General features: G+C 48.6%; 1 protein-coding gene across 2 annotated transcripts in view; it reads right to left on the bottom strand.

Annotated features, from left to right (window-relative positions):
• Window positions 1-24,080, bottom strand: part of LOC137430977 (uncharacterized) — a 290,638-nt gene that overhangs the window by 206,607 nt on the left and 59,951 nt on the right. For both annotated transcript variants that reach the window (XM_078781279.1, XM_078781280.1), the window contains exons 6-9: window positions 22,959-23,097; window positions 15,616-15,774; window positions 12,763-12,816; window positions 8,692-8,921 (exon numbers count right to left, since the gene is read on the bottom strand). In XM_078781279.1, coding sequence (XP_078637405.1) covers window positions 8,692-8,921; window positions 12,763-12,816; window positions 15,616-15,774; window positions 22,959-23,097 — 582 coding nt within the window. The remainder of the gene's footprint in view (window positions 1-8,691; window positions 8,922-12,762; window positions 12,817-15,615; window positions 15,775-22,958; window positions 23,098-24,080) is intronic.

Here is a 24,080-nt window from a genome sequence, read left to right as displayed (position 1 = left end):
ACATGATCAGATGATCCGATCGGAGCAGAAGAAGAGCAGCAGACATTTTCAGGGAAGTTAGTCATAACCAAGTCCAGAAGAGAAGATGTTCCGTTGACTGAGATCCGGGTCGGGAAATTGACAGATTGTGTCAGTCCCAGTGAGTCGCAGAAGTCCTTTGCTGAGGAGCCATGGCTGGTGAGAGAGGTACCCACACCCAGCCAACTGGCATGATGACAGTTGAAATCACCACATATGAGGAAGAGAGAGTTGGGATGAGTAGATAGAAGTTGGTCCATATCATCAGACAGCGAGATGTAGATGGAGTCATCACTGTTTGGTGGACGGTACAACACACATATGAACAAGAGGTGGGAGCGAAGGGGAAGCCGTAGCCAGAGGTATTCCTGGGGGTGAGGTGGAGAGAGTGCAGTGCAGGGCGAGTGAGGAAGAGAGTTTTTGATAAAGATAGCAACCCCGCCTCCAGGACGAGGCTCAGGTCTATCATACCGGAGGAGGGAGTAGCCCGGGAGAGATACTATGGAATCAGAGACATCATAAAGGAGGAAAGTTTCTGTTAAGCAGATCACGTCTGGTTTGACAGAAGCAACCTGTATGGAGAGATCAGTTAAGTTTGAACGAAGGCCCCGGATGTTTGAGGTCCATACCGTTAATGAAGAGGAAGGGGGAGCATCAGATACAGAACAGGGGGGAGGAGGGGTAGGGTAAGATGTGGAAGAGGTGGAAGAGGTAGGGAGAGCTGTTGAAGGTGTGTCAGAGATTTCAGAATTGCTCGGAGAAAGGGAAGGATGGGGCGGACAAAAGGTTTGATGGTGATTGGGTGAGCCACAATGAGGTGTTATTTGAGGAGGGGGAAGAGCGAGGTAGAAGGTTGGGGGAGATGGAGGTGAGAGTTTGAAGGGGGAAGAAGCGGGGAGGACGCTTTGAGGAGGGGGAGTGAGAGGGGGGAAATTGAGAAGCAATGAGGGTGGGGAGATTTGAAGGGGAGGGGTGAGGGGGGAGTTTGGGAGGGAAGGGACAAGGGGAGGGATTTGAAAGGGATGGGATATGGGGGAGATTTGGAGGGGAGGGGTGAGGCAGGAGTCTAGGAGGGGAGGGGCGAGGAGGCGTCTTGGCGGGGAGGGGTGAGGGGTAGTTTAGGAGGGAGGGGGCAAGGGGGGAGATTTGAAAGGGATGGGTGATGGGGAAGATTTGGAGGGGAGGGGTGATGGGGAAGATTTGGAGGGGAGGGGTTATGGGGAAGATTTGGAGGGGAGGGGTGAGATTGGATTTTTGAAAGTGTACGATTTATGGGAAACGAACATTTATTGCAAAATGAGTTTCTTGTGACCTTCGAGTTAAAAATACGTTTAAGGACGCTGGATGGAGGATGGAGTGCAGGAGAGTTTAGGGAATGTAGAAAAAAGGCACTATAGGAGATGGATATTTTTTTTGGGATGAATTGATTTGGTGAGCAAGTCGAAAGCAGCCTTTTAAAGAAGAAGAAGAAAAAGGTGTTATAAAATATGACGGAATACATAACTTGAGGGGAAAGTGTAAACATTGAAGGTTAATGAGTGAAAACTATCTGGGGAAATGGGGGAGAAACACGTGGTCGAAGAACGAACGAACGAATAAGAATGAATAAACGAATGAGAACAGAGAAGGAAATGTTTTTTTTTTTTGTTTTTTTTTGAGTTGAGGTTTACACAAGGAAGAAGGCTATGGGTGAAAAGACTGGGAATACAGAGAACGAAAGTTATTGGATCACAAAGGACGGACCGCTGAGAAAAACAAATCCTCAAGGTCAAGGTTGTACAGTGCACACTGTACAAGGCCTCAAGACACGACACGAATTAACACGATTTTCAATACAGGTATGAAAGATTTGCACCGAAAAATCTTCGTCGGGACACAATATACGTACAACACCATAAATAAATACAGTTTTAACGAAAATACAAATGGGAACAATCACTTAACTTCGATTTCAAATCGTTCGCGACGCGGCAAAGGCCTTGCTCGCGACACGGCAAACAGACGATCAATTTATGAAAGATAAACACCGAGAAACAACCAAAGTTGCACACAATAACTTGACACACCGAAAGATAAATACAGTTTCGACAAAATACAATTGTGAACAGACTTAACTTCGAAAAACGTGGAGACCGTGTGGAGCTTCGAAAATCCCTGCCGCCGTCTCCAAGATCTCGCGAGACCTCAGTAAGAGTGTGAGATTGTAAGTGTGAGTGTGACATAGTAAGAGTGTGAGATTTGTCAGGATTGAAAGACATGTTCCACTTGTGTGACCAGTCTGTGATTTTGTCCAGGTCTTCAGAGAGTGAGGAGGCTGCAGACTGCCGATCTGAGGGAAGAGGATGGAGCGGCAGAGAGTGGAGTCATCAGCAAAGAGATAGAGAGGATTTTCCAGAGAGTCGGAGAGATCATTGATAAAGACCAGAAAAAGCACAGGGCCCAGCACACTGCCTTGGGGAACTCCAGCCTGAACAGGAAGGGGAGATGAGAGAAATCCATTCAGGGCCACACGTTGACTACGACCAGAGAGGAAGTCCGCAAGCCATGCATGGAGATTTCCATGGATACCATAGGAGTAGAGTTTGGTGAGCAGAGCTGGGTGCCAGACCGTATCAAAGGCACGTGATATGTCAAGGGAGACAGCTCTGATTTCCTGTTTGGCATTGAGGACCTCCATCCATTGTTGAGACAGCAGAAGCAGCATGTCCAGAGTAGAGTGACCTGGTCTGAAACCAAATTGATGATCAGAGATCAAGCCATTGGAGAAGAGGAAAGATTTCATATCCGAAGCAATGATGGATTCCATGACTTTGCTGATAATTGGGAGCAGGCTGATTGGTCTGTAGTTGCAAGGATCTGTTTTTGCACCTTTTTTGTGTAAAGCGGTAATGTTTGCTGATTTCCAGGATGCTGGCAGATGACCTTGAGCAAAAGATAGGGTGAAAAGAACAGAGAGAGGGTGAGATAGAGCGGCAGAGCAGGATTTTAGGACCCATGGGCTGATGCCATCTGGTCCAGTTGCAGAATCAGAGTCGAGGTTTGACAAAAACTCCTCCACCTTGTCAGGAGAGAAGGACACAGAGTCCAGGAGCAGTTGGGTTCGACTGGGAAAGGTGGGAACACAGAGAGATGGGTTTGGGACTAAGGATTTTTGAGGCAAACACAGAGTTGAGGCATTCGGCTTTGTCACGTGCGATGTCAACTGTGTGGCCATTTGAGGTAAGGGAGGGGTTGGAGGGGGAACAAACACCAGAAACGGATTTGACCAGACGCCACCAGGATTTGGAGGAAGGAGACGGGTTTGAGAGTTCATTCTTGAGTGAGGAGAGATAGTGCTTCCTGGCACTCCTGAGGGTAGACACACACTTGTTCCGAGCTTGGTGGAAGGAACTGAGATTGCCTTCAGTTGGATTAGCCTTCCAAGAGGCAAAGGCAAGTTGTTTCAGGGCAACTGCCTCACCACAAGATTCAGTGTACCATGGACGGGAGGAAGGGTGAGACAACTGAAGGCGAGATGGGATAAATTTGTGCATGAGAGAGATCAGTTTGCTTTGGAAGAATTCCCAGGAAGAATTGATGTCAGAGGCAGTGGAGATGGGAGACCAATCCAGACGATTGATGGCTGCATGAAGACCGTCCCAGTCGGCCTGAGTGAAATGCCAGACTCGAGGATGCTGAGGAGGCTCTCTGAGAATGGCCAGAGAGATGTCCACTTTGACAAGCACATGATCAGAAGAACCGATTGGAGCAGAAGAAGAGCAGCAGACATTAGCAGGGAAGTTTGTCATAACCAAGTCTAGAAGAGAAGATACTCCATTGGCTGAGATCCGGGTCGGGAAATTCTCAAAGATGGGGGCCTAGGAACGGGCCAAACGGAATGATTAGACAAGGTGCGTGTCACACATGTGGACAGTTTGGACACTGGCAGAGGGAGTGTCCACAAAGAGTTTGACGTGGACCCTTTAAGCAAGGAGGGTTCCAGAATGACAGACGACAGCACGGAGGATCATGAACCCCACAAAATCAACAATGACGGGTTGAGAGTGAGGCGTCTTCAGAGCTACCTTTGCTGACCTCGAGACCTTTGGATGAGCCGACCTTGAATCTGAAGGTAAATGGACATACACTTTCATTTTTGGTAGACACAGGCGCCACTCGTTCGACTATAAGACGTTCTGACTTATCAGATGTTCGGCTATCCTCCCAACCGGTAAAAGTGATAGGAGCGATAGGAATAGGGGATACCCATGCAGACTCCATTAACAAAAAAATTGAAGGTAGAACTTCAGCCCTTAGCAGAACATCATGCGTTTCTGTTATCCACTGACTCACCAATTAATTTGTTGGGATGGGATTTCTGTGCCAGTTGGGGTGTATGATAAAATGTACAAAGGATGGAGTATGTTTGAAGGTTTCACAGGAAGTAGAACGGGTAGTAACAGGTATGTTGCAACAAATTCAAGGACCAATTGTGTATTGGTGGAAGTTAACAGACCCACAGGTAAATTTTGACTTGCAGAGGGATTTCACGAGACTGGAAAAGCCAGCCCCAGAGGTAGAACGATGGGTTAGGATGTTTCGGATAGATTTTGAAAAATGGAAAGATCTGTTACATTGTACAGCATGTTTTGATGCTGAAGGGAGTGATAAGATTTATGAGGAACACACTTCATCCCACATGGAGAACCCCTTCCCAATACAAATGCAATCAGTGTGGATAGGTGAGAAAGGGGTGGGGGGCAGAGATAGAACTGTCTGAACAACAGAGGGGGTTATGGAAGCAATCAGCTGACATAACTGCACATTTGACCCTAGTGGTAGCTGAAGGACATACTGCTACGGAAATTAGTCCAATTGTAACAATAATGAAGAAAGTGCCAGGACAAGAGTGGCAACTGGAAGGTGAATATTTTGGACATAATCTCTGGAAACTAGGAAATGTTGTATTTGTATGGAAGAGAAAACCGATATTGACAACTACCTTTGAAAGGGTTGTGCAGACGCCAAAGGACATGGTAAGGGTATCACTGGAGGCATTGGAAAAAGTACCAAAATAACTATGAACTACACATCCGAATGACTTGGGGCAAATTAAGGGAGCATGGCCAGTGACTATCAAGTTAGATCATATCAAACCATTTCCCATACAAAGTCAATACCCATTGCAACCAGAAGCGGACGGGAACAGAACCAGTAATGAAATTGCTATTAGAGCAGGGAATAATGGTACGAACTAAGAGTGACTAATATGCCAGGAAAGGACAAGTGGAGGTTTGTACAGGATTTGTGTGCAGTAAATAATTGTGTGATATCGATGTACCCAGTGGTTCCAAATCCAGCCACTGTCCTATCTAGCATCCCTAATGACATGAAATACTATTCAGTGGTTGACTTATGCTCGGCATTTTTCTCCATACAAATCCATTCAGTGTCACAATATTTATTTGCATTTACGTACAAACATCAACAATACACTTGGACCACTTTGCCTCAGGGGTATACCGAGTCCCCGACTCTGTTCTCACAGGCTTTACATGATGATTTGGAAGATGTAACATTTCTGGGAAAATCCACTCATACAGTATGTAGATGACCTTTTGATATGTTCCTCCACAGAGGAAGTGTGTGAGACTGACACAATAACCTTGTTAACTGCGCTAGCACAAAAAGGACAAAACGTGTCAAAAGAAAAGTTGCAGTTTTGTCAGACAGAGGTAAAGTATTGTTACGTTTGTAGGTGGTAGGGATACCATAGACCAGGTATAGTGTATAGATTAGTGTGCTATGACTGTCACGAAGAAGAAGGACCACCTAAATGTACTACAAGTATGGATCCAGTAGACCGTGTGTTCGGATCAAGTGTACAATCGTCCACATTACGAGAAGTGGGTTTATGTTAATTAGCTCAGGGATTATGGGTAATTTATCCCTTGTATGTCGTTACCTCTAATTTATTTCCCATGTCATTTTTGGCACCACACCATGGACACATAGCCAAGCCACGCAATCGCCTGCACTCACTAATTGAAAAGCCAACCGGAAGTCATGCATCAAGCCCTACCGCTGACAACCCCGACCTGGGAGGCACACAGGGCGGGCGGGCTGAGGGCCACGCCCAGAGGGGCAGTGATTGGTCGGGGTTTTGATTGACGGGAAGGACTGGTAGGACGTGACTCGCTGATTGGCGAAGCACCCCGGATGACGTCAGAGCCTGGATGATAAAATAACGCGTGAGCGGAAATTCTCTCTCTTCTCATTGGCTTCTCGCTCTGACCGACATGTATCACTCGTGTGCCTTGTTGTACCAAAGACGAGAGCGAACGGTCGCGATTCCCTCTTGCGCATTCTCGCCCTGAACCTCGTACGAACGGTGGCATTTTGCTCTCGGGCTCAAGGAAGCGATCGGACCGGCCGTGTCCCGAAATCTTCCTGGTAGTCGTGCAGAGGCACAACCGCAGCCCGGGAAATGTGGTTTTCCGTGCGGATGACGGGTGGATGAGCACGGTGTGGAAGAGCAGGCTGCACGCCTGCTGTTCGCTTCACGCGGGAGGCCTACTTTGCGCCAACGGGGTGCGGCCGAGTGAAACGAGGGTGGATTGAGGCCTACTCGTGCCAATAAACGAGCGCACTTTCCTGCCAAGAACGGAACAGTTTAATTCCGTTTTCCTTCGAGTTATTTTTTTCAGGTTTGGAGACTGCTGGTGGGATCGAAAAGGTAAGGTTCCGGTTTCCCTCTCCCCCTTGCTTCCCCAGGTGTATTCTCTGCCATTTGAACTGAACACCTCAGAGTAACAGCTCGTTTGGTCATCCGTGCTTCCCTAAGGTGTTCACCAAGGGTAGTCACGCGACAGTATTTCGGACATATTCTGAGGGAATACTCGACTTCTAGCGGAAGAGCATGTTGCTGCCATACGAATGCTCTCAAAACCAACAACAACTAGAACGGCACTCAGTAGAGAGCATACCTCTGCCTGGTTGGCCATATCACTCAATGGTGAAAAATCACTTTAAAAATTTAAATAATTCTCATATCTGAATCCATATTCAGATCTTCACCAAAATCGAATCTGTTTGTCCTTGTCAGACACCCAACCGGTCCACCAAGTTTTGTCCAAATTTACACCAATAAAATAAAACCCTTGTGGGACACTTTGTAAGGCTCAAATGCATGCCCAATTCTTACATCTAAGGGTTAAACCAACTAACTTTTTTAATAGTTATATGACGACCTATTACAGGTACTATATGAATCTATCATATTTATCATTGAGGACCCCCCAAAAGGACTGTGCTGTCCAAGATGGGAGTAGCGACACAGAATACATCATTCCACACTTAAGTCTACTAAAGGGCTTCCCTGCTGAGGCTTTGCATCTGAGGAAGAGAAGGTCTAGTGTCATGCAAAATAGGATGGCACCAGACACATTGCTGGCTTAAAAGAGTGGGATACTGCTATCTTAAGATTAATTGGCACTGTTCTCCTAATCACTAAATTATGGTGTGCCTCATCAAATGCATACGAGCATGAGGAACTGGGAAAATTACTCCCACCATGATCCAAGGTGAGAAGACTTTTCAAGAAATGTGCAAGTTGGTCTGCATTGACTCATTGGACTTCCACACCCCCTCACAATTTAGAAAGGTGTGTCAACCTGCACATAGAACAAGATGAACATACTGCTGTTATGAATAAGGGAATTTTGCCAGATGAAGGGCTGAACACGTGGCCTGCATTGGAGATCATTTTTCCTGTTCAAACCTGCCCGGACTACGAGAGGGTACACCCGTGGAGACCATTCGGCCTGGGGTCCTCAGGTAATTTTGAGAATAAATTAACCTTAGGACCGAAACTAAAAGAACAGGAATTATTCATGAAAGCAGATTGAAATTGATCAATTGTTTCAATGAAATTATCATGTTTGTCACAAGGTGACAAAAGGGAGGTCTTGTGAGTAAATTTAATCTTAACTATTGATCAAAGCTTGTGCCCAGATCGTTTGTAGGTAAAACCGAGCTTGAAAATCATTTGCAGCCAGTTTTAATAAAAGCCAAACTTGCTGCAGGAAGTCTGGGGTGAGAACAAGTCGATTATGTTCTCATGCCATGCGGCAGTAAGTCGGGCATCCCAAGGCTGTCTCCCTTTGGCGTCATGCAGCTTGGCCGAGGATTACAGAGGAAGAACTGCATGTTTATAACCAATATCTGGGAAATGCGGGCCTTGGAGAATGTTGTTGTCTCAGTACTTTGTGATGTCAGTGTTGATATCTCCACAAGGACCCCCTTGCCTCCTCCACCCTCCTCCCAACCTCCTGCCTTGCAACTTCAAACTCACACAACCACCCCCAGGAGATAAACAACTGAAGACTATATCAATGATTTGTGTTCAAGGATTCGGGGAGAAATAATGAGCTGGATGACTTTGTCCTGTAACTGCTGGTGTATTTGAGTATCCATGTATACCTGATGTCATTAAATGCTTTTCTCCCTCTTCTGAAGGAAATGTATACTTCATATATTCACAATCATATGCAGAATTAAAAGTATACATTCTTCCACAATACCCATATGCTTCCAGTGTACTTGTGGTGAATAGGTGTCCCGATGCTGAACAACATACCCACGTGCTTCCGGTAGACTTGTGGTGAATAGGTGTCCCGATGCTGTACAACATACCCACGTGCTTCCGGTGGTAGCGATGTCAGGAGTCGTTGGTAACGATGTCCCAGATCCTCTTTCACAGCCAATGCCTCTTGTAGCATCTGGTTGAGTTTGTGACATTCCTCTCGAGCCTCCTCATAGTGAAAATGTAGATCCTCAGCGAGGGAACGCTCTTCCAACAATGCTGCCGACAACAGAGATCGCTCTCCATCCCAAGCCTGCCACTCACGTTCTGACACGCACACCTGTGACAGCACACAGCAGCATGTCCCATCTACTTCTCCGAATGTTTACACGTGCACACCTGTGACAGCACACAGCAGCATGTCACACCTACTTTTCCGAATGTTCACATGTGCATAACCTCCATCCACCTTTGGTGGCGGAGGTAAATATCAGATATCCTTACTTCAATCATGGGACAAGTACAACAACAACAACAACAGCAATTTAAGGCCATTTTCCCTGCTGGAGCGGGGGTTAGCCTTGCGGTCCCCATGACAATCTTCTCCATTTTGCCCTATTTTCTGCATCTCTCCTTGTTAACCCCCTTGCCCGCATTTCTTCTTCCACCATCTTTAGCCAAGTCTTTCTCGGTCTTCCCCGTCCTCTACTTCCTTCTACATTCATTTCCATCACCCTTCTCAACCACTCACTTTCATCCTTCCTCAACACATGACCAAACCATCTCAACCTGTTCCTCTTCACAGCATCAATCACAGGCTCTACTCCCATCATCTGTCGCAATTCATCATTTGTCTTCCTCTCTCTCATTAATACGCAACACATCCACCGAACCATTCACATTTCCACCCTTTCCAGCCTTCGTTCCTGCTCTATATTCATGACCCATGTCTCGCTGCCATAAATCATAACACTTCTCACATGCAGCATACACCTTTCTCTTCAGCTTCAACGACACTCCCCTCCTCGTCACCACGCCACTCAGTTCCCGAAACTTCTTCCATGCACATCTCACTCCAGCAACCATTGCCGAGTCTGATCCACCTTCTCCATTCAGCATGTCTCCGAGGTAGCAAAATGTTTTCACACCTTCCAGCTTCACGCCATCTCCAAGATCCAACTCAACATTTCCTCCATCAGCAGCTCCCTCTGTGCACACCGTACACTTGAATGTAGCTGCCACACTTGTTAATGACCCTCTCAAAGCACTACATTTTTGATGAACCCACTCAGCGCACATTGTACATTGAATGGAGTTCACTCCGACACCCTTCCTGCACACAGCACAGGGCCACTTCCCAGTTCTTTCCACCTCACCACATGCTTTAACACTTGCCATCACCTTCATCTTTCCGATATTCACCTTCAAACCTTTTGTCTCCATACATTCCTTCCACTTGTTCATCTTCTCCTTCAGTCCATCCATACATTCTGCAATCAACACCAGATCATATGCACACAACAACTCCCACGGTAAACCCTCCCATATGTTCCGAGCCAGCACCTCCATCACAGCTACAAATAGTAGTGAAATTAGTACCGACCCCTGATGCACTCCCACCTTCACCTCAAACTCACGACTGTTCCCGTCCTTCGTCCTTACAGCTGTGCGCGCTCTCTCGTACATTGCCATCACTACTCTGATCAACCATTCCTCCACTCCTAACTTCCTCAATGCCCATGTCACTACTTCATGTGGAACCCCATTGAATGCTTTCTCAATATCAACAAACCCAAGAAACAACTTCTTCCTCTTATCCATGTACTTCTCCTGCAACTGCCTTACAATAAAAAGCGCATCTGCCATTCCTCTTCCTGACATAAATCCAAACTGCATTTTGTCGATCTTCACTTTCTTCCTTATCCTCCTTTCCAACACCCTTTCCAATACCTTCATTCCATGCTCCAATAACTTTATCGCTCGATACGAGCCACAGTCCAGAGGGTCACCTTTCACCTTGTATTGAGGGAAGAGGGTACTCAGTTCCCAATCCACTGGAATGCGGCCTTCTTTCACCACCAGATTACAGATCTCTGTTGTTCTCTTCACACCCCAACTTCCTGCTGCCTTCAACATATCTCCCACAACTCCCTTCGGCCATCCCACTTTTTCACTCTTCATTGCTTTTATCGCTTCCTCAACTTCCTTCTCAGTTATCTTCTCTGCCGGTCCTAAAACTGGGTTACTCTCGATGTTGCCATCCCATTCATTCTCTGCATTCAACAGCATTTCCATATATCTCTTCCATCTTCCTTCAATTCCATCTGGGCCCATAACAATTTGTCCCACTTCATCCTTCAAGCAACTCACCCCCATCACATCACACCTCTCTTTCGCTATCTGCTTTGCAATCCTGAATACAGCTCTCTGACCCTCTACGGAATCCAAGCGTTCTCCGAACATTTTCCGACATACCTCCGGCACCTTTGCTACTCTTTCTTTGCAGCCTTCTTGGCTGCCTTATAACTTTCATGCTCTGCCTTTTCTGCTCCCGTAACCTTCGCCTTCTGCCACTCCTTGAACTTCTTCCTCTACTCGTCAATCCTCTTTCCAACTTCATCATCCCACCACCATGTTTCCGAGTGCCTCGGTGGTCCTTTTGTCCATCCACATACCTTACCAACGGCTCCCAACAGACTATCTTTCATTGACTTCCAACCACTTTCAAGCTCAACCACATCATCCTCTACCATACTCAGCCTCTCTTTTAATGCCTCCCTTACTGTCACCTCTTTCAACCTCTACACCTTCATTCTCAGTTGGCACTTCACCCGCCGAGCTCTCCTCACACCTTTCACCCTTATGTCGCAGACAACCAAGTGGTGCTGTGAAACAGCCTCCTCCCCCGGGATCATCTTTGTGTCCCGGAGGTGCCCCCTATCTCGCCGAAGCATCATCAGGTAGTCAACGGTTGTCGTCGACCCACCTGACGTGTATGTAACAAGCCTATTATCCTCTTTCTGGAACTGAGTATTACAAATCAACAAATCAGCTCCATCAGCAAACTCCAAAATCCTTTCACCTTTTCCATTTCTCACACCATATCCGTAACCCCCATGAACTTCCTCAAAACAGTCCATACTCTTTCCCACATGTCCATTTTGGTCTGCTCCTACCACAACAACTTCCTCATCTTTCACATTTTCCTATCAGCTTCTCTATTGCACACCAGAACTTGTGCTTCTCTTCATCGCTCCGACCAACCTGCGGAGCATATCCTGAGATGACGTTCACCAAGAGCTTTCCAATCATCATTTTCACCATCATCAACCTTTCACTCACTCTAGTCACACTCACCACACTGTCTACAAACCCCTCAGAAAACAGGACACCAACACCATTCACGCCCTCCGGGCACCATTGCCACACAAACTTGTATTTCTGTCCCTCCCTACACTTCACCATTCTCACACCACTTCCCTTCCATCTCGTCTTCTGCACACAACATATGTCCACTCTTCTTCTGACCAATACTTCCACCACTTCTCCTGACCTCCCTGTCATTGTCCCTACATCCCATGTCCCAAACCTCAGAAACCGATCTCCACGTCAGGCATCAGATGTTTCGTCGTCATAAATGGAGTGATTTCCACCCTTCAATATCAAATTGCTTCGCTCGGGTTCCCCACCTTGAGTTTTGACGAGGGAGTGGGGTCCCCCACGGGGTACTTCGGGCTGTACCCTGCCCATATGTAGTTGTAATTGTCATGGTTCCCTTTTTGAAGCAATGTTTTTATGGGCGGATGCCCTTCCTGACGCCAACCCTTTTAGTCGCCTCTAACGACATGCAGGGATACGGTGTACCTATTCTAAACCGGGGTACACACCGGGGACAAGTACAGATATCAGATATCGTTACTTCAATCATGGGACAAGTACAGATAACAGATATCCTTACTTCAATCATGGGACAAGTATATATATCAGATATCCTTACATCAATCATGGGACAAGTATAGATATCAGATATCCAAACATCAATCATGGGACAAGTACAGATATCAGATATCTTAACATCAATCATGGGACTAATACAAATATCAGATATCCAAACATCAATCATGGGACAAGTACAAATATCAGATATCCTCATCAATAATGGGATAACCAAAAACAATTACCTCAGATTTCAGTTTCTCCAGTTCCGCTTGTGTGGCCTCGTGTTTACTTCGGAGCTGAAAGAAAGCAGGTTGTGTTGTATGATGAACTGAGCAAACCACGTTAATTGAACCACAGATTTCTCTACACATCACTCATCTTTGCATCCTCCATTGGAGTTTCATTTCAATCCAACGGAAGGAAATCTCATTTCCTTTCACAAAGCCCGAAACAAGTGTGTGTCCACCCTCAGGAGAGCCAGGAAACAATATCTCTCCGTTCTCAAGACCGAACTCTCTTATCTGTCTCCCTCTTCCAAATCCTGGTGGCGTCTGGTCAAATCCGTTTCTGGTGTTTGTTCCCCCCTCCATCCCCTCCCTTACCTCAAACGGCTACACAGCTGACTCCGCACGTGAAAAAGCTGAATGCCTCAACTCTGTGTTTGCCTCTAAATCTTGTGTCCCAAACCCATCCCTCTCTGTACCCACCATACCCAGTCGTACCCTGCTGCTCCTGGACTCCGTGTCCTTTCCTCCTGACAACGTGGTAAAGTTTCTGTCAACCCTCGACTCTGATTCTGCAACTGGACCCGACGGCATCAGCCCACGGGTCCTAAAATCCTGCTCTGCTGCTCTATCTCACCCTCTCTCTGTTCTCTTCACCCTCTCTTTTGCTCAAGGTCAACTGCCATCTGCTTGGAAATCAGCCAACATCACCGCTTTGCACAAAAAAGGTGCAAAAACAGATCCTAGCAACTACAGACCAATCAGCCTTCTCCCAATTATCAGCAAAGTCATGGAATCCATCATTGCTTCGGATATGAAATCTTTCCTCTTCTCCAATGGCTTGATCTCTGATCATCAATTTGGTTTCAGACCAGGTCACCCTACTCTGGACATGCTGCTTCTGCTGTCTCAACAATGGATGGAGGTCCTCAATGCCAAACAGGAAATTAGAGCTGTCTCCCTCGACATATCACGTGCCTTCGACACGGTCTGGCACCCCGCACTGCTCACCAAACTCTCCTCCTTTGGTATCCATGGAAATCTCCACGCATGGCTGGCGGACTTCCTCTCTAGTCGTCGTCAACGTGTGGCCCTGAATGGGTTTCTCTCATCTCCTCTTCCTGTTCCTGTTCAGGCTGGAGTTCCCCAAGGCAGTGTTCTGGGCCCCGTGCTTTTTCTGGTCTTCATCAATGATCTCTCTGACTCTCTCGAAAATCCTCTCTATCTCTTTGCTGATGACTCCACTCTCTGCCGCTCCATTCCTCTTCCCTCAGATCGGCAGTCTGCTGCCTCCTCACTCTCTGAAGACCTGGACAAAATCACAGACTGGTCAAACAAGTGGAACATGTCTTTCAATCCTGACAAATCTCACACTCTTACTATGTCTCTCCGAAAAGATCGACTGGACAACCCTCCCATCTACTTTCTCAACAATCCTCTCCAAGAAGTTCTGTCGCTCAAGATTTTGGGTCTCACTATCTGCCATGATCTTTCTTGGCAAAACCACATTTCCAAGCTGGCCTCCAAAGCCAGTCGCCGACTGGGCACCCTCCGTCGTGCGAAGTCCTTCCTCGGCACACCTGAGCTCCTCACCACATACAAGGCTTTCATCCGCAGCTCAATGGAATACTGTTCTCCCCTATGGGCCGGTGCTCCTGCCTCACACCTAGCTCGGCTTCACGCTGTTGAAACCAAAGCTTTCAGAATTATTGGAATCTCCCGCGATGAAGCTATCTCTGAGGGCCTTTCACTCACTCACCGCAGGCAGGTAGGTAGGTGGTCTTTCTGTCTTCTACCGACTCCTCTCCGGCCTTGCACCCCCAGCTCTCTCTGTGCTCTGTCCCCCAAATATTCCTACAGGTCGCACAAGATCTGCCAGCAACCCTCTGATGGTTAAACTGCCGAAATCTCGGCTCTCTGCTCACCTTCACTCTTTCATTCCTCTTTTATCCCGCCTCTGGAACAAACTCCCTCACTCCCTTCAATCCCACTCCTCCTTCCAGGTCTTTAAAACAGCTGTTCACCACCATCTCTTATCTTCCCCCATCCAAAACCTTGATCTTTTCTACCCCCGCTAATTCACCCCAGATCCACCTTGTTTGAAATTCCAACTTCTTTCCTGGAAGTCCTGGCAGTGTCCATATGTTTTATACCTCTCCCACCGCCCCCTTCCCATGCCCCCCCCCCCCAAAGCCCTCGCCCTCTCTCAGATCTCTCGATGTCTCCATGTCTCTCGGTCCCTGCTCTCAAATGTTGTGTTTGTGTCCTTCCCCCTCTCTCCCCATCTTGTCTACCGCTCCCGATGTTATATGTTTTATGTGTCGGTTTGTCTTTCTGTGTGATTAATGTTCGCTCTTACACGAGCCTCGATCTTGTATACAAAAAAAACAAAAAAACAACAAAAAAAACTCCATTGCCAGGGCATGGTTCAGGCCTATCCAATTGGTGGAGACAATATCTGGAGAGAGACCACGGATGTTTGCGGTCCACACAGTTGAAGATAGGAGAATGGGCATTGGGTTGGTGCAGGATAGGGGTGTGTGGAAGGTTTGTGTATGCTTCTTCAACTTTTGATGACTCACCGTGCACGTGAACAACAGGATGTGCGTTTATAGCTGGGTAGCGATTCAAACCCAGGCTAGACGGTTCAGATGAGTGCTCGCACCTTTAGGATATCCTGCCATCCCAGTGCAAGGCTGTATTCCTCAACCAGTGCCCCCAGAAAAATCATTTTGCACATTATTTTGTGTAAATGTGCAATGTTTGTCTTTGCTCTTTATATGCTGCTCTTTGTTGATTTTTGAGTTTTGCAGATAATAATTGGTGTTGCACAACAAAGTAAATGATCATTTTAACAAAAGCCGTCAATACCTCCTGGTACTGAAGGGACAGCTGGCTTGGTTCCCAATCCAATGGAGAGAAAACTTCCTCATTGGAACCGGAATCACAAAATGCCCGTTCCGTGCCATTACCAGCACCGGCCGATGTACCCTCGTCGTCCTCTTCGCTGCTTGCCTGAGCGATTCTGTGCTGCACGCAAAAAAACACATACATACATACATACATACACACACACACACACACACACATACACACACACACACACACACACACACACACACACACACACACACACACACACACACACACACACACACACACACACACACACACACACACACACACACACACACACCAATCTAACACAACTGCACCAATGCACAACTACTGCCTTCAAGCTGCTATGAGCTGGGGTAGATAAAACATTGCTAAGTTCATTTAGGTTTGAAGTTTGATCATTTATATGTTAATATCAAGCACAACAAAGACCCCGAGATCGTCTATTTCTGTCCAATGTCTTCGTGTCTACCTGATACTGTTTTTGCTAATTTATTGTCTGGTCGACTATTTGAGAGTAGGGAACCGTTGGAGTCAGTAGATGGACAAACCTGTGGGCTGAATATTTTCATTTTAAAGCACAAGGCTCACAGAGGAGGGAAACAAGATGGCCGCAGGTTGATTGACTGACAGGGGAAAAATGGTTGTTTTTATTGGTTCACGAGTTATCAAGTGACCACTATATTCGTCATGTGTGTGTCTGTCTGTCCGCAGCATAACTACCCGGTGATATAATCCGATCTTGATGAAACTTGAGTGGGAGGTTGATATGATCTAGTTGTTTCCTGCCTAGAGTGGGCGTATTGCGCCCATTGTGGGCGGAGCCACGCCCGAAAAAGATGTCTTTTTAGGGGGTAATCGAGTTCAAGCTACATCTTATCCGAGGGGTTTGGTGGAATCTGCCAGGGGTTTCGATATTTGGTTCGGCCAATGTCATGTGTCCAGCCCCACGGAGCTCGATTTTTCATTTTTATAATTTTTTTAATTTTTTTTTCATTTCATTTTTCACCGAATTTTCGGTATTGTGTAGCTAACTAACCTCATAACTGATTATACATTATTTCCTATCTCATTTCAAGGTCAGTAACCTTCGTTTTGACATTTCCGGGCCTGGCCTGTCCGGGCCTGTTTCGGTTATAGTCCGTCCTTTGTCATTAAATCCGCTCGCTCGTGAACCATCGTCGTCTCCTGACTTGGATCAGACTTTCTTGTGAGTCGATGGTGATGTCAGACTCTGAAGGACTTCAAGATGCATTCGTTCCATGGCAGAAAAGTTTGGAAAAGAGCGGAATAAGGATAAATGTGGGGGAAACATGGGTTATGGAGAGAGGAGGAGAAACAAAAGAGAGGATGGCTTCATGGATGGCTTGTCCTAATGGCCTCCTCCTGAAATAAAGTTCCTTGGGAATCCTTGATATAGATATTTGGGATTCGACAGGCAAGGAGTTCAAAGCAAGTAGGCTAATTCAAACTTGCGGGGTTGACTTTGGAGGAGAAAGCAGTTGCATTGGTGACGATAGGAGGGCGGGGAGTCAGGAGTGGGGAGGGAGGGGCGGAGGAGGAGGTGGGACGAGATGGGGAGGGAGTGAGAGACGGGGAGGGAGGCGGACTGAGACAGAGAGGAACGGGGAGGCGGAGAGCCGAAGGAACGGGGAGACGGAGAGCCGGAGGAACGGGGAGACGGAGAGCCAGAGGAACGGGGAGACGGAGAGCCAGAGGAACGGGGAGACGGAGAGCCAGAGGAACGGGGAGACGGAGAGCCGGAGGAACGGGGAGACGGAGAGCCGGAGGAACGGGGAGACGGAAAGCCGGAGGAACGGGGAGGCGGAGAGCCAGAGGAACGGGGAGACGGAGAGCCAGAGGAACGGGGAGACGGAGAGCCGGAAGAACGGGGAGACGGAGAGCCGGAGGAACGGGGAGACGGAGAGCCAGAGGAACGGGGAGACGGAGAGCCAGAGGAACGGGGAGACGAGAGCCAGAGGAACGGGGAGACGAGAGCCAGAGGAACGGGGAGACGGAGAGCCAGAGGAACGGGGAGACGGAGAGCCAGAGGAACGGGGAGACGGAGAGCCAGAGGAACGGGGAGACGGAGAGCCAGAGGAACGGGGAGACGGAGAGCCAGAGGAACGGGGAGACGGAGAGCCAGAGGAACGGGGAGACGGAGAGCCAGAGGAACGGGGAGACGGAGAGCCAGAGGAACGGGGAGACGGAGAGCCAGAGGAACGGGGAGACGGAGAGCCAGAGGAACGGGGAGACGGAGAGCCAGAGGAACGGGGAGACGGAGAGCCAGAGGAACGGGGAGACGGAGAGCCAGAGGAACGGGGAGACGGAGAGCCAGAGGAACGGGGAGACGGAGAGCCAGAGGAACGGGGAGACGGAGAGCCAGAGGAACGGGGAGACGGAGAGCCAGAGGAACGGGGAGACGGAGAGCCAGAGGAACGGGGAGACGGAGAGCCAGAGGAACGGGGAGACGGAGAGCCAGAGGAACGGGGAGACGGAGAGCCAGAGGAACGGGGAGACGGAGAGCCAGAGGAACGGGGAGACGGAGAGCCAGAGGAACGGGACAGGGAGACTGAGCGGGACAGGGAGACGGAGCGGGACAGGGAGACGGAGCGGGACACGGAGACTTGGCGGGACACGGAGACTTGGCGGGACACGGAGACGGAGCGGGACAGGGAGACGGAGCGGGACAGGCAGACTGAGCGGGACAGGCAGACGGAGCGGGACAGGGAGACGGAGCGGGACACGGAGACGGAGCGGGACAGGGAGACCGAGCGGGACAGGGAGACCGAGCGGGACAGGGAGACGGAGCGGGACAGGGAGACGGAGCGGGACAGGGAGACGGAGCGGGACAGGGAGACGGAGCGGGACAGGGAGACGGAGCGGGACAGGGAGACGGAGCGGGACAGGGAGACGGAGCGGGACAGGGAGACGGAGCGGGACAGGGAGACGGAGCGGGACAGGGAGACGGAGCGGGACAGGGAGACGGAGCGGGACAGGGAGACGGAGCGGGACAGGGAGACGGAGCGGGACAGGGAGACGGAGCGGGACAGGGAGACGGAGCGGGACAGGGAGACGGAGCGGGACAGGGAGACGGAGCGGGACAGGGAGACGGAGCGGGACAGGGAGACGGAGCGGGACAGGGAGACTGAGAGGCACAGGGAGACGGAGAGGCACAGGGAGACGGAGCGGCACAGGGAGACGGAGCGGGACAGGGAGACGGAGCGGGACAGGGAGACGGAGCGGCACAGGGAGACAGAGCTTTTTCAAGTGTACTTACTTGTACACGTGTACTTACTTTTTCACGTGACTAATTTTGGGAATGCTCCTCACCGTGAATGGAACATCCATCTTTGGGAATGCTCCTCATTCGCCCTTTCACGAGCCTCGATCTTGTATAAAAAAAAAAAAAAAAAAAAAAACCGTGAATGGAACATCTATCTTTGGGAATGCTCCTCACCATGAATGGAACATCTACCTTTGGGAATGCTCCTCACCGTGAATAGAACATCCATCTTTGGGAATGCTCCTCACAGTGAATGGAACATCCATCTTTGGGAATGCTCCTCACCGTGAATGGAACATCTATCTTTGGGAATGCTCCTCACCATGAATGGAACATCTATCTTTGGGAATGGTCCTCACCATGAATGGAATAACCATCTTTGGGAATGCTCCTCACTACCATTAAACATTTACGCCCCTCACGGTGAATGCAACATCCATCTTTGGGAATGCTCCTCACTGCCATTAAACATGCACGCCTCTCACCGTGAATGGAACATCCATCTTTGGGAATGCTCCTCGCCACCATTAAACATGCACGTCCCTCACGGTGAATGGAACATCCATCTTTGGGAATGCTCCTCACTACCATTAAACATGCACGTCCCTCACGGTGAATGGAACATCCATCTTTGGGAATGCTCCTCACTACCATTAAACATGCACGTCCCTCACGGTGAATGGAACATCCATCTTTGGGAATGCTCCTAACTACCATTAAACATGCACGTCCCTCACGGTGAATGGAACATCCATCTTTGGGAATGCTCCTCACTACCATTAAACATGCACGCCCCTCAACGTGAATGGAACATCCATCTTTGGGAATGCTCCTCGCCACCATTAAACATGCACGCCCCTCACCGTGAATGGAACATCCATCTTTGGGAATGCTCCTCACTACCATTTAACATGCACGCCCCTCACCGTGAATGGAACATCCATCTTTGGGAATGCTCCTCGCCACCATTAAACATGCATGCCCCTCACCGTGAATGGAACATCCATCTTTGGGAATGCTCCTCGCCACCATTAAACATGCACGCCCCTCACCGTGAATGGAACATCCATCTTTGGGAATGCTCCTCGCCACAATTAAACATGCACGCCCCTTACCGTGAATGGAACATCCATCTTTGGGAATGCTCCTCACTACCATTAAACATGCACGTCCCTCACCGTGAATGGAACATCCATCTTTGGGAATGCTCCTCGCCACCATTAAACATACACGTCCCTCACGGTAAATGGAACATCCATCTTTGGGAATGCTCCTCGCCACCATTAAACATGCACGTCCCTCACCGTGAATGGAACATCCATCTTTGGGAATGCTGCTCGCCACCATTAAACATGCACGTCCCTCACCGTGAATGGAACATCCATCTTTGGGAATGCTCCTCGCCACCATTAAACATGCACGTCCCTCACCGTGAATGGAACATCCATCTTTGGGAATGCTCCTCGCCACCATTAAACATGCACGCCCCTCACCGTGAATGGAACATCCATCTTTGGGAATGCTCCTCACTACCATTAAACATGCACGTCCCTCACCGTGAATGGAACATCCATCTTTGGGAATGCTCCTCGCCACCATTAAACATGCACGTCCCTCACGGTAAATGGAACATCCATCTTTGGGAATGCTCCTCGCCACCATTAAACATGCACGTCCCTCACCGTGAATGGAACATCCATCTTTGGGAATGCTCCTCGCCACCATTAAACATGCACGTCCCTCACGGTGAATGGAACATCCATCTTTGGGAATGCTCCTCGCCACCATTAAACATGCACGTCCCTCACGGTAAATGGAACATCCATCTTTGGGAATGCTCCTCGCCACCATTAAACATGCACGTCCCTCACGGTGAATGGAACATCCATCTTTGGGAATGCTGCTCGACACCATTAAACATGCACGTCCCTCACCGTGAATGGAACATCCATCTTTGGGAATGCTCCTCGCCACCATTAAACATGCACGTCCCTCACCGTGAATGGAACATCCATCTTTGGGAATGCTCCTCGCCACCATTAAACATGCACGCCCCTCACCGTGAATGGAACATCCATCTTTGGGAATGCTCCTCACTACCATTAAACATGCACGTCCCTCACCGTGAATGGAACATCCATCTTTGGGAATGCTCCTCGCCACCATTAAACATGCACGTCCCTCACGGTAAATGGAACATCCATCTTTGGGAATGCTCCTCGCCACCATTAAACATGCACGTCCCTCACCGTGAATGGAACATCCATCTTTGGGAATGCTCCTCGCCACCATTAAACATGCACGTCCCTCACGGTGAATGGAACATCCATCTTTGGGAATGCTCCTCGCCACCATTAAACATGCACGTCCCTCACGGTGAATGGAACATCCATCTTTGGAAATGCTCCTCACCACCATTAAACATGCACGCCCCTCACTGTGAATGGAACATCCATCTTTGGGAATGCTCCTCACTACCATTAAACATGCACGTCCCTCACCGTGAATGGAACATCCATCTTTGGGAATGCTCCTCACCACCATTAAACATGCACGTCCCTCACGGTGAATGGAACATCCATCTTTGGGAATGCTCCTCGCCACCATTAAACATGCACGCCCCTCACCGTGAATGGAACATCCATCTTTGGGAATGCTCATTGCCACCATTAAACATGCACGCCCCTCACCGTGAATGGAACATCCATCTTTGGGAATGCTCCTCGCCACCATTAAACATGCACGTCCCTCACCGTGAATGGAACATCCATCTTTGGGAATGCTCCTCACTACCATTAAGCATGCACGTCCCTCACGGTAAATGGAACATCCATCTTTGGGAATGCCCCTCACTACCATTTAACATGCACGCCCCTCACCGTGAATGGAACATCCATCTTTGGGAATGCCCCTCACTATCATTAAGCATGCACGTCCCTCACCGTGAATGGAACATCCATCTTTGTGAATGCTCCTCACTACCATTAAACATGCACGTCCCTCAAGGTAAATGGAACATCCATCTTTGGGAATGCTCCTCACTACCATTTAACATGCACGCCCCTCACCGTGAATGGAACATCCATCTTTGGGAATGCTCCTCGCCACCATTAAACATGCACGTCCCTCACCGTGAATGGAACATCCATCTTTGGGAATGCTCCTCGCCACCATTAAACATGCACGTCCCTCACGGTAAATGGAACATCCATCTTTGGGAATGCCCTCACTACCATTAAACATGCACGTCCCTCACGGTAAATGGAACATCCATCTTTGGGAATGCTCCTCGCCACCATTAAACATGCACGTCCCTCACGGTAAATGGAACATCCATCTTTGGGAATGCCCTCACTACCATTAAACATGCACGTCCCTCACGGTAAATGGAACATCCATCTTTGGGAATGCCCCTCACTACCATTTAACATGCACGTCCCTCACCGTGAATGGAACATCCATCTTTGGGAATGCTCCTCACTACCATTAAACATGCACGCCCCTCACCGTGAATGGAACATCCATCTTTGGGAATGCTCCTCACTACCATTAAACATGCACGCCCCTCACCGTGAATGGAACATCCATCTTTGGGAATGCTCCTCACTACCATTAAACATGCACGTCCCTCACCGTGAATGGAACATCCATCTTTGGGAATGCCCCTCACTACCATTAAACATGCACATCCCTCACCGTGAATGGAACATCCATCTTTGGGAATGCCCCTCACTACCATTAAACATGCACGTCCCTCACCGTGAATGGAACATCCATCTTTGGGAATGCTCCTCACTACCATTAAACATGCACGTCCCTCACCGTGAATGGAACATCCATCTTTGGGAATGCCCCTCACTACCATTTAACATGCATGTCCCTCACCGTGAATGGAACATTCATTCTGAATACAATTTTTTTAATGACATAAATATAAAAATAAAGACCATCAGGGCCAGACTCTATTCTCTCATCACTCCCTACTATGAAACCAAAGGTAAAGGTAAAGTGCATCTTGACACAGGATTACCCTTCGGTTCTCGCCGTCCGATTCCGGGGACAAATGTCGGGCCTTCAGCAACTCTTCCTGCCTCTTCTCTCCCTGCACCGTTTGCAGTAATCGAGCCAATTCGTCTGTCTGTCCCGGTTCGTCACGGCCAAAGAGAAACCTAAAAATAAATAAAACAAACAAATAATAAACAATATTTTAAAACAACAACACCCAAAAGCAACAACAATGTGGTAACCTACGGTTCTCTCCCACACTCAGGCAAGAAGTCGCCAAGTGTTCTTTATATATCAAAAATCAACTTTCCTTCTTTTCCCACGATGATTAAGCACCTGTCTGCACTTTATCAAGCACCTGTCTGCGCTTTATCAAGCACCTGTCTGCGCTTTATCAAGCACCTGTCTGCGCTTTATCAAGCACCTGTCTGCGCTTTATCAAGCACCTGTCTGCGCTTTATCAAGCACCTGTCTGCGCTTTATCAAGCACCTGTCTGCGCTTTATCAAGCACCTGTCTGCGCTTTATCAAGCACCTGTCTGCGCTTTATCAAGCACCTGTCTGCGCTTTATCAAGCACCTGTCTGCGCTTTATCAAGCACCTGTCTGCGCTTTATCAAGCACCTGTCTGCGCTTTATCAAGCACCTGTCTGCGCTTTATCAAGCACCTGTCTGCGCTTTATCAAGCACCTGTCTGCGCTTTATCAAGCACCTGTCTGCGCTTTATCAAGCACCTGTCTGCGCTTTATCAAGCACCTGTCTGCGCTTTATCAAGCACCTGTCTGCGCTTTATCAAGCACCTGTCTGCGCTTTATCAAGCACCTGTCTGCGCTTTATCAAGCACCTGTCTGCGCTTTATCAAGCACCTGTCTGCGCTTTATCAAGCACCTGTCTGCGCTTTATCAAGCACCTGTCTGCGCTTTATCAAGCACCTGTCTGCGCTTTATCAAGCACCTGTCTGCGCTTTATCAAGCACCTGTCTGCGCTTTATCAAGCACCTGTCTGCGCTTTATCAAGCACCTGTCTGCGCTTTATCAAGCACCTGTCTGCGCTTTATCAAGCACCTGTCTGCGCTTTATCAAGCACCTGTCTGCGCTTTATCAAGCACCTGTCTGCGCTTTATCAAGCACCTGTCTGCGCTTTATCAAG

This window comes from Myxine glutinosa, chromosome 7 (assembly GCF_964187855.1).
Source record: "Myxine glutinosa chromosome 7, kmMyxGlut1.1, whole genome shotgun sequence".
Classification (NCBI taxonomy): domain Eukaryota; kingdom Metazoa; phylum Chordata; class Myxini; order Myxiniformes; family Myxinidae; genus Myxine; species Myxine glutinosa.
Note: the sequence above shows the minus strand (reverse complement) of the source record. Positions and strands in the feature narration are given on the sequence as shown.